The following is an 11,449-nucleotide window of genomic DNA, read 5'->3' on the forward strand; positions in this document are numbered from 1 at the left end:
TTCACACATGGAATAATGTTTTCTTTGATTTAAAAGTACAACTTACTACCGCTGTAACAGCTGTTCTTTCCCAAATAATTTACCAAGAATGTGTGGCTAGGTAGATGAGAGAAGCAAAGTGTATGCGCGAGGTGCACAAGCAACATTATGCATGCGCCCTTAAAATAGCATCTGAACAACGCGCCACTGACTTTAAACCAGGTATTTTCTGGTTTGTGCTGCAAGTGATTTCTGACTGCAAAATAGCACCAGGGAATGTTTGCGCCAGAACACGCCTCCTCCTTTTGCCGAACCGCCCCTTGGGGCGCAAGATCATTCCCTAATTTACCGACGCGTGGCGCAGGAGGGAAAAGATCGCTCTGCGCCAGTTGCAAACTAGCAACGACACATGCGCCAGTGAGAAAGTCAATTGCACCGGATGCAAGATAGGGCCCTATGCCTCGTTATTGCGAATCAGATGTTCATGTTTCTTCCCATCTATCTGAAAGTTAGGCTAATAAACATTTTGCATTCTATACGGCCTGATTATGTCATTATTTAAGCTACATAACCTAATAAGCAGCGATAATAGGATATTTGACCGAAAACTAAACCTATGCAGGTCACTTTGACCGGCACCGATTTTTCTAGCGGGAACACTGGTTAGTGCTACCAAACTATTCAAACTACTATTATTTATTTGACATTAATATTTTCAAATACATAAGCCTAAACCACAAAACTAGTTGAGGATTTTTGCCTACCTGCAAGCATCCTCCAACTGCAATCTTGGTTATTTATTTATTCATTTTGCTATACTTTAATAGTATTCTTTCTGTTCAAATCTGTTCAGTGTTCAAAATTATTTGTTATTAAATGTTACATTAAGTTAATTGTTATATAAGTGTTGTTTCAATTTGAAAAAATCGTGGGATATATCGAACCGTGGGTCAAAAATCGTGATACAAACCGAATCGTGAGTTGGTGTATCGTTACAGCCCTAATATATATATATGTGTATGTATGTATGTATGTATGTATGTATGTATGTATGTATGTATGTGTGTACATATATATATGTAGGTATGTATGTATATATGTGTGTGTATATATACATATATATTGCACATGTATATGTGTATATTTATATATATACATATATAAAATTGTAGGTGTGTGTGCGTGAACATATCCTCATATATATTTGCATTGATAATAATAATTGATTTTTTTGTAGCGTTTTTAAGTACTCAAAGGAGCTTTCCAAATAAGAAAGGAATACATACAGACAGTACAATCAAACAAAAGGGATACAAATTAAATAAATAAATAAACAACACCACAACAATAGGCAACATATTAAGAGAGCGGAAGAGAGTGGAAGATGGCGGAGGATGATTTGTCAAATGTTGTAGGTGGTCCTGAAGAGATAGGTTTTAAGTTGACTTTTGAATGTACCGAGTGTATCAGAGTTTCCGATGGCCAGAGGGAGGGAGTTCCAGAGGGTAGGGGCGGGGATGGCGAAGGCTCTGTCCCCCAGGGTGCGATACTTGATCTTGGTGATGGAGGTGAGAAGGTTGGCATCAGCGGAGCGTAGGCGGTGAGTGGGGGAGTGGCGATGGAGGAGATCTGTTATGTACGAGGGTGCAAAGTTGTTTAGCGCTTTGTAGGTGGTGATGAGAATCTTGAAATTGATGCGTTGTTTTATTGGAAGCCAATGAAGTTGACGGAGGATGGGAGTAATGTGTTCTCTGGAGGGAAAGTTAGTAAGCAGTCGGGCAGCAGAGTTTTGAACATATTGCAATTTTTGAAGAATAGTGGAGGGGAGGCCATACAGAATGCTATTGCAATAGTTGAGTCTGTAAGTGATGAAGCCGTGGATTAGTGTTTCGGCACCTGAGGATGAAAGGGTGGGTCGAAGGCGTGCAATGTTGCGGAGGTGGAAGAAGGATGTTTTTCTAACGCTGTTTATGTGTGACTTGAAGGAGACAATTAACAATACCCCATGCCTCTTGTCTCAATGGATTGATCTAGATTTGTATAAAACTAATGCTATAATATAATACAAAAGCACCAAGGTGTGTGTGTGTGTGTGTGTGTGTGTGTGTGTGTGTGTGTGTGTGTGTGTGTGTAGTGTATTATATCTCACCCATCATAGTTCCAATTATATTCGACAATAAAATGCCGTCGTTCTCAGCATGGTGTTAGCCAATCACGGCGCTGTATTTCCTAAGGAGGTGGATACTGGGAGGAGACGCACAAGAGGTTACAGAGTTGGGGAGAAGTTTCGCGCATCTGTTCTAAGGCTGTCCATGCAACCGGGACGCATTCAATGGTCCTTAAGGAAACATAGACAAAAGCTAGTAGTTGTAATCAAAGTCCACTCTTTGCGGGGGGAAGGCTTGTGAATGTGTTGGGATATACTGGTCCATCCTCTGAATTACATAACCGGACCAGTAGGCTACGGTTGCGGGTCCCGTCGCCGTCCGTCGTGCGGAGTTCTCCAGAGAGCTTCATACGGCTCACGGCTCATTGTGGACAACAGTTTTGTGGTCTGCAGAAAAGTCTGCTACTGGATCAATTCAGGATTAGGAGGGACAAGATGATCGTGTTTATTATTTGCACAATTCTTCTGATCAAAGTAAGTGTCCACCGATTGAATTTTGCCTGTGGATTTTCTGACCGTAACTGCTTGAAGGAAAAGTTTAAGTTTGAAACTATATGCAATAACCTTAGTGGAACTTAAACGTGTTTGTGATGCAAGCCTCTACTTTTATATTGTGGACTTGTAGTAGGGGTTTCCCAAGGAAAGGCATGGCCAATGTATGCCAACCATGTGTGGAAGATTTGAAAAGCAAGGCGTCTTCAAATCAGTGGAGCACATTTAATAAGTGCGCAATCAAGGTACTCCCAAAACGTACTCCCAAAAAGTACATAAAAGCCGCTCTCTCTCTCTGGAGAAGAAACGCAATCAGACTGTCCGACCCGGCTTCAGACAGACCACAGTCTGAGCCTGCTTCAGACAGACCACAGTCTGAGCCAGCTTCAGACTGACCACATTCTGAGCCTGTTTCGGAAATACCAGTCCGAGCCTGCTTCAGACAGCCAGTCTGCTTCAGACAGACCACAGTCTGAGCCAGCTTCAGACCGACCAGTCTGAGCCTGCTTCAGACAGACCACAGTCTGAGCCTGCTTCAGAGAGACCACAGTCTGAGCCTGCTTCAGAGAGACCACAGTCTGAGCCTGCTTCAGAGAGGCCACAGTCTGAGCCTGCTATAGAGAGGCCACAGTCTGAGCCTTTCTCAGACTGTCTCGACATGTTCTCGCAGCCAAGCCCCTTCTTGTACAAGATGAAAGTGTTTCGATCAACGTCCTAATCAGATGACACACTCTACTACTATCCACTAACTACCCTGTTCTGTGTTACCATATTTAGTGATCCACATTATGTGAAGCACTCTGTTACCAAGGATTTCCTTATTACAGATATATAAAGACGCAATTTATAACTACATGTTGAGCAATCCAATAGCATAGATAGCCTATTTTTTTAGACTCCTCGTTTGAGATTAGGCTATGGTATACAATTTTGACACACGTTCTACTATATGCTCAACAACTGATGCGGATCTCCAGATCATGATCTGAGATCCAACGGCTGGGAACCCGGAGAAACCAGGACGCCTCAGGACAACCAAATTAAAGAAACCTAATCTATCACCTAGTGGCTCAAATCTGATCCATCTGAACTCTCCCAGCACAGTTCACTGGTAATAACTAATCTTCTTTCTTTCTTTCTTTCTTTCCTTCCTTCCTTCCTTCCTTCCTTCCTTCCTTCCTTCCTCCCTCCCTCCCTCCCTCCCTCCCTCCCTCCCTTCCTTCCTTCCTTCCTTCCTTCCTTCCCTCCCTCCTTGCCAAATATTTTCCAGTTAGATGCTGCTAAGCCTTTGTTGATAAAACACGTTTACTATTCAGCACATTCAGCGTTTTGGATGTTTTTAGTTTGCACACATTGGTAATATCCTTTTTACTGGAGCTATTCCCGGTAGAGATGTGGCATGACTTTAAGAATCGCTGGGTTCTGCATATCCGGAGCAAGGCAATTATCATATTTTTTTCAGCTTGTGGTCGGATTAGTGGGTCGGGGGGTGGAGGGGGTAATGCAGTCATTTCTATTTCCTTGTAACACTTAACCCATTTCTTCAGGGTTTAGACAACCATTTTCATATTTAAATTAATGCTCAATTCTCAAGGATTGGTCTTTTTTATTCCTAAAATAAAAAAAAAGTACATACACATTTCAGATTACAGCCCTAATCTGTTGATGAGACCGGCCTCTTCAAAAGCCTTCCCTGTTGGACCTTTAGGAGTCAAATGAAACGTAACTTTGGAAACTGTAAACTCATGACACACACACAAAAGCGTTTGGCTTCAGTGCCAAGTGTGTGTCTATGTTTGTGTTGAGTGACTGTTACAGCCGGAGACTCTGAGTCTCATTGAAGCTGCTAGCTGGTGGTCTGATCTCTCTCCCTGAAGACTACAGCTCTTACATCTAGAGAGGCTGCAGCTGGCCCCTGACCTGCTCCCTCCGTGAGGCTCAGATGGATCTGTGTGAGTTCTCCTTCTACCACACGCTGCCATGGGAATCGTTTAGCCTCTTGGTATAAAATGGGCCCAAAATCATTGCCAGCAGGCAAAACATTGTTCAGCAGGCACAATTCCCACAGAGAGCTTAGTGTTAAGTGGTTGACCACTGGCCATTTTGTGTTATGCAGGGAAGAAATATATTTTGAAGTATTAATTTGTTTCGATTGAGCAGTCCACTGAGTAAACTGGACTTACACACAGACTATACAAACTATCATACGAACGCATACACCCGTCTGAACTACGAGAAAGCTACACTGGAACTCTTCTGAAGAGATAATCCATTTATTAAGTATCTCCTCAGACATGTTAATTATCATAAAGTATTTTCAAGGTCTAATAGGATTGCTTAGTTCCTGTATATGAATTCATGTCCAATACGTTAGCTCTACCAAAGTTCAAACTGCTGAAACCCTTCACTTCTGGTATGCAGCAGTTGTCATTGGTCCATCAAAATAAACAAAAATGAACAACTGACCGCCTCCTGCGAGGATTTACCTCCAAGGCAGGATTAAATAAACCTATATAATACATACATATATACATATATATATATATATATATACCTACTCTGTCTGCCTCTTATTACTGGTGGCACATGCATACACACACACACGCACATGCGCTCACACACACACACACACACACACACACGCACTCACACTGCCAACTTTAAACACACCAGCACTTAGACCACAAGGCCTCTAGATCAGGGGTCTTCAACGTTTTCCAGGCCAAGGACCCCCAAACTGATGGAGGGATAGAGCGGGGACCCCCTACTTATATATTGTATAAAATTGTGTTTTATATTAAACTGGTCCTATAGTGCCATGCATAAATGTACCTTTTTATTTTGCATTCAATACTAAGATATTCAAATAATACACAGGTTCATATATTCATGTTTTTATTTTAAACATGTGCAAGGTACAGTGAGTAGGTTTGCCATACCAGTGCCATTCATAAACATAACATAACATAATAAACTGATACCTGCCAAGATCAACAATGTCTCTCAATTGCATGTAATCATGCATAAAAGCTATTCAAACGGACATTTTTAAAACATAAATGTGGAAAACGAAAATTAGTGATGTTTGTTAGTGTCTTTTTTAACACTCCGCAAGTAGTCTGGTAACTTATCAACCCCAGCGTGTCCGGTTGCTAAGCGACGTCAACGCATTGGACTATTTCTCTGCTGATCGCTTATTTTCCCGATAACGACCGGCATTCTGTACATTATCCCAACAGCATTCTCTACTTGGTATTGAGAAACAGCTGCGCACTCTCATCCAAATACGTATTGTTTGCGGCGGAGGAGGGGGTAGATATAAAGAACGGATGAGAAACTGACGTCGCTGTGCTGTCCTTCTTCTTAACTGAAGGAGCAGGCAAAGAAAAGCTCTCTCCTGCTGGGCTTTCATTAAAATCAAATGCATAAAAATGTCGCAGCCAGTCCAAATGCGTCAGGTGAGCGCGAGAGACATACGAACGTAGGCTTAGCACTTTTGTAAATGCCATATATATAGTACATCTGGATCGCATGATAGGAATAGATCTATTCCGATTAGAAATCGGATCAAAAGTGTCCATGTAAACAAGGCTAGTGTGTTGGATTCATGTTAATGTGTATTTAAAGACATTTCAATTTGTGGGAAAAATTGCGGGGGGAATATAAAAAAAAAGTCGAATCAACCAAAACTTTCGCGACCCCCCTGCAGTACCTCCGCGGACCACCTAGGGGTCGCGGACCTCTTGAAGACCTCTGCTCTCTGAGCGGGTCATTGCATGAATTCCTTGGCCCCAGATGCAGAGAGGGACATCAATGTTGTCGTTTAACTGTTAGCTTTTCTTAAGTCTTATGAGGATGGTTGTTGTCAGACATCTGTTGGTTCCTGTCAGCCCCCAGGGGGCAGGCCAATCACCCCCACCCCACCCACTCACCCCTCAAATGGGTGCATATCTAAGATGCTGTCGTTCAGAGCCCAGAGATTGGAGAGAGAGAAAAAGAGGGAGAGCAAGACTGACCTTCACAGAGAAAACCACCTGCGGGGCATTGAGACTTCCAAAGCCCTCTCTTATCTACCCTCCTCCCCCAACACTTCACATAAACAGACACTTTGGGGCCGGGCTGCACGGGCTCACTGACACCCTGGCCTGGGGCTGGAAAGTGTTACCTTTACAGAACTAGACCCCCTTTCTCTGGTTCTGAGGAGCGAGGGAGTGAAAGCAGCCCTTCACATAGTGCTGCTTTCACCCAACATATTTTCAGATAAAATGCTACAAAATGTATCATTTAGTTTGTGTACAGCAGAGTCCTTCTGTATTTACTGAGTTTGCACACAGCCTTACATTAGGATCAGACAGAACCAGAGTTCGTACAACATTCCCACAGCGCTCAAGCTCATCTGGAATGCAGGAGGGAAGGAGGGAGGAAGCTTTCCTTCCTTTCTTGCTCTCCCAGCTGTGTTTTCTCTCCGTCTTTCGCCCACTTCTTTGTGTTTTGATATTATTTCCAGCGGGCTCTGAGGAAACCGATTGAAGCCAGTAAGCGCCTTCAGGCACCAGCTCTGCTTTAGTCCTCAGGAATGCCTGCTGTATCCCGTCTTACTGTAGCCTCTCCTAGACTGCCATAGGCCTCCCATAGGCCTCCCGTTGCTGCAGGGCGATCACGTCTCAGGAAAGCACGTTGTCGGGGCACCAAAAGCAGCACTTTGTTCTAAGACTGGGGGGATTTCTTTACTTCAATCTTTATGATGAACATTAAAGAATTAAAACTGAGATTGTTCTCTGAAAAAAATAAAACACGTCCAAATGAATATTTGCAGGTCCTACCTGTTATCATACCTCGTGGTTCTGCTATTGGAGCTAATATGTCTCCTGTGTGTGTCCAGGCAGGTGTGGGCGAGGCGTGCGCCAGCGGGCGGCTCACAGAATCAGGGCAGTGCTGTAGCTCCTGTCCCCCGGGGTCGGAGGTCCAGCAGCCGTGTGGGAAGGAAGACACAATGTGTGCACCGTGCCAGAAGGGTGAGCAAACACAACACCCAGCCACTCTGGGAGATACCTGGACGGTTCTTACCTACAGTATATATCGATGTCTAAAGTGTCTGAAACCAACCTTTCCATCTCTATGGACTCAAGTACTTTTTTTTTTTTTTAAGTACCAAGCATTAAAATAATTCCATGGCTGCAGTTAAAGGTTGCACAGTTTAGGTTTAACTATCACAACACACGTTTTTGATATGAATATGAGGGCATTCTTCCCACGTTTCTATTTGTTCCCTGAAGGAACTCTTTGTCTTCCCAGGAAGCTTCTCCTCGTCAGATGGCCTGGAGCCCTGCCTGCCCTGCGCCCGCTGTATGACCGGCATCGCCCAGCTGGCCCCCTGCTCGGCCACTCAGGACACACACTGTGACTGCCAGGAAGGCTTCTACCTGTGGCGCAACGGCAGGGAGGGTCTGTGTGTGCCATGCTCCATGTGTGGCCGTGGCAAGGGGGTGAACAAAACCTGTAACCCCATGTCCGACACGCAGTGCCTGGACTGTCTGCCTGGAAGCTTCTCAGAGGAGCGCAGCCTCACCAAGGCCTGTCACACGTGCACCAAGTGCCTGGAAGGCGAGGTGGAGATCCGAGCATGCCAGCCCAAATCTGACGCGCTCTGCATGGGTGAGTCCCCGCACCGTCTGGGAGAAACAGAACACTGATCTGGAAACAGTTTGACTGAGGAGAAAATACAGACATGGATAAAAAACATGAAAAGTAGAAAGTGAGAAGGGTGTGTGTGTGCATGGCCAGGTATACTCATGTGTCTCTTCGCTCACACCTGCACCCACGCCTCATGTAAACGCTCTGCCACACTCATTTATTTGCTCAGGAAACATGAGCAAATAGAGAAGAGTGAACTTAATCCCCATCGTCGTGATCTTAAGGTATCCTATACATGCTAAGCACCACCAGAACCCCCAGGGTCAGAGGTCAGCCTGCCTCACCCCCAAAAACAGCCCCCCGACATCAGCCATCCACTCACTCTCCAGGAGTAAAGGTCTTCTGTCCACATGCAGGCCAAGCCTTGACCCCTTGACCCTCTTGACCTCAGCCAGGTCAAAGTGTTTGATCTTAAAATAGGCCCTCTGGAGGGATGTTGGGAGGGGGTTGGTTTAAAGCCACAGGGGCACAGGCAGTGCAGTCTTACCCTGTATTGAATCAGGCAGTGCAGTCTTACCCTGTATTGAATCAGGCAGTGCAGTCTTACCCTGTATTGAATCAGGCAGTGCAGTCTTAACCTGTATTAAATCGTTGATGTATGTGTGCAGACACATATAAACCTTTTCTCTTTTTTTTCCTTCCGTAGACAAGAAGCTGCTCATTCTGTCCCGTCCCTCCGACTCCGACAGCTCTAGTGATGGCACCCGCTGGCCAGTTCTGATGGAGGAAGGGAGGGCAGGGGAGAAAGGGGGTGCCAGTCCCGCCACAGAGACCCCCGACTACACCCCCCAGGGCGAGTACGGCAGCAGCAACATCGTCATCTATGTGTCTGTCCTGGCCGCTGTGGTGCTGGGTCTGCTTCTGTACGTTGCTTACAAATGGTAAGCTTTCCACTGCTGGTTCTGCGGTAGTCGGATCAGAGAGTGTATGTTTGCCTATTTTATCTATTAGAAGTCAAGTATATTGGTGGTCATGGTTTGATTTGAAAATGGCTAACCAGTATGACAGTCATTAAGTGTTCTTATCTTTTGATGGTTCGCATGGAAGAGAGCCCATACCTCTTTATTTAGTACACACCGCCTGCGGAACAGGAGCTGACTCGGTCCAGACGAGGTCCAGACCCATCCTATTATATAATCCGGATCTTTTGCTTGGCACTGACCTCTTTTTTCCCTTCTTTGACAGTCAAACAACATCAATGTTCACTGTTTCATTCGTTGCTCACAATACCTTTCCCCCCCTGTCCTCCCCAGCTGGACATCTTGTAAACAGAAGAAAGCCCTGTCTAAGGCGCGAGCAGCAGAGCTGGGAGTCTCACCCGAGGGGGAAAAGCTCCACAGCGATAGTGGTGTGTTCCTGGACTCCCACAGTCTCCAGGACACTCAGCCCACCAAAGGTACCAATGACAACATAAACATGAGCTACCATTGGCGGGGGAAGGGTAACTAGCTATAAAAGGTTGTTAACACAACTGTATAGCCCTTGATATGAAGGCGCCTTAAGCAGAGGGAAGATTGTATTGGATGCAATGCGATGGTTCTCATCTCTGTTGTGTTCGTGGACAGGCAGTGAAAGGGACAGTAAGAACGACAGCCGCCTCTACATCAACCTGCCGGCCCACAGGAGGGAGGAGGTGGAGCGGCTCCTCCAGGAGGGCCGGGGGTGGAGGCCGCTGGGCGCCGCGCTGGGCTACGAGCCCGAGCAGCTGGACCTGTTCGGGCGGGGCGAGGCGCCGTCCCGCACGCTGCTCTCCAACTGGGGCCAGCAGGAGGGCTCCTACTTGGGGGTGCTGTGCTCGGCGCTGGTGCGCATCGACAGGCCCGACCTGGTCGCCGTCCTGAACAGCCCGAAGCAGGGCGCTTCTGTGGTGTGAGGCCCTGGGCCCCTGGTGATAGGGGGGTGGGCAGGACAACACCTCACACTTCATGGGAATAAAAGGGGAGGCCCTCCGATACGACACCTCTGTGATATTCACACGTTATCAGGGCTCCTTGCTGGGACACTTGTTATTTAGTGGGTTCTTTTTTTAAAGAGGATGACAAATTGAGAGTTCCTGTGGCAACTCTCTATGCCGGGGACCAGGCCTCTGGTGTGTCCTGATCCACTAAACAGAAATGCTCCCAGGTGTAGAAATCATCAAATGTAGCTCTTTAACAAGTTGTTCATGTTGTACATAATGTATGTTCATATATATTTTTTATCTTTTAAAGCCGTAATATCATTTTGAACTGTGAAGATTAAATGACTGATTAAAATGTCTTTCCTTCACCACAAACCTTTCAAAATATTTTGATATTGTTTTGAATTCCATTTCAATGCACAATATCATACTAACCAAAAAGAGTATGGTTTTTGTCTATATTCCTATATTGATATGTCTGTTGTTTTTTTTGTAAGATTGTATTTCATTTAATAAATAGGCTTTGAGAAATGGAGTGTGTGTTTCTAATCAGATAGTTTCAGATAGTCAAAGCATCAGGAAGTGATTAAGTTAAGCTAAGTTAGTTATCCTTTATGAGGAATGCAATGGTTCGAAGAGCGGGATAGATCATGGTTCCACTCCAACGATGTGGTCTCAGGATTTTAGGATTTAAATATTTCTTGAATGTGAAGTAATTCGAGATTCAACATTGAAATGCAAATGCTCCATGTGATTTAAATGTATTGCTAATAGCAATCGTAGCCAAAATACAAATACTAGGTTTTACTTACAAGGATTGTTCAAATAAAAGTATTTGATCAGTTTGGAATACATGCTATTATCATGTTTTTAATCTGACGTTTAAGTCTACAATAGATTTCCTGTTGCAGATCACTCCAGGGGAATCAGCTAATGTGAATGTAATGCTTTGGGGACGTCACTAAATATGGAGGGAAGGCGAATCTACTCTTCTATCCAAGACACAAGACTTGAGTTCATTCTCTGCTGTACTCCGGGGGAAAACCTGTTGATGATAATTTGGTGCTTACATCTAAGTGGGAACAGACATTGTGCACAGCCACAGAGTAACATGCTACCCCGGTCCAGTCAGCAATGCTTCACTGTGGGGCAGAGAGGAATGCATATACACTGGTGTCTCTCAATAATCCCTCATCTAGTACCCATACATGTCGTAG

General features: G+C 45.0%; 1 protein-coding gene across 3 annotated transcripts; it reads left to right on the forward strand.

The window, feature by feature from the left end:
* The first annotated feature begins 2,299 nt into the window (after positions 1-2,299).
* On the forward strand, positions 2,300-10,741 carry nradd (neurotrophin receptor associated death domain). Of its 3 annotated transcripts, none has more exons than XM_079736059.1 (6): positions 2,300-2,620; positions 7,521-7,653; positions 7,934-8,293; positions 8,979-9,213; positions 9,586-9,728; positions 9,898-10,741. In XM_079736059.1, exons 1-6 carry the CDS (start codon positions 2,582-2,584, stop codon positions 10,203-10,205), a joined length of 1,218 nt encoding a protein of 405 aa, XP_079592185.1. In that variant the 5' UTR covers positions 2,300-2,581; the 3' UTR covers positions 10,206-10,741. The 3 variants fall into 3 exon arrangements, with proteins under 3 accessions (XP_079592185.1, XP_079592186.1, XP_079592187.1); XM_079736060.1 differs by having other exon boundaries at positions 8,979-9,129; XM_079736061.1 differs by lacking the exon at positions 2,300-2,620 and having other exon boundaries at positions 7,938-8,293.
* Positions 10,742-11,449: the final 708 nt, after the last annotated feature.

The sequence above is a fragment of the Pollachius pollachius genome, assembly GCF_949987615.1.
Source record: "Pollachius pollachius genome assembly, chromosome: 1".
Lineage (NCBI taxonomy): Eukaryota > Metazoa > Chordata > Actinopteri > Gadiformes > Gadidae > Pollachius > Pollachius pollachius.

Excerpts from the sequence above, each read along its gene's own strand:
- nradd (XM_079736059.1), top strand. The coding sequence starts at position 2,582 with ATGATCGTGTTTATTATTTGCACAATTCTTCTGATCAAA. Across the intron at positions 8,294-8,978 it reads ATCTGACGCGCTCTGCATGG|ACAAGAAGCTGCTCATTCTG; the intron begins GTGAGTCCCCGC and ends TTCCTTCCGTAG. Across the intron at positions 9,729-9,897 it reads GGACACTCAGCCCACCAAAG|GCAGTGAAAGGGACAGTAAG; the intron begins GTACCAATGACA and ends GTTCGTGGACAG.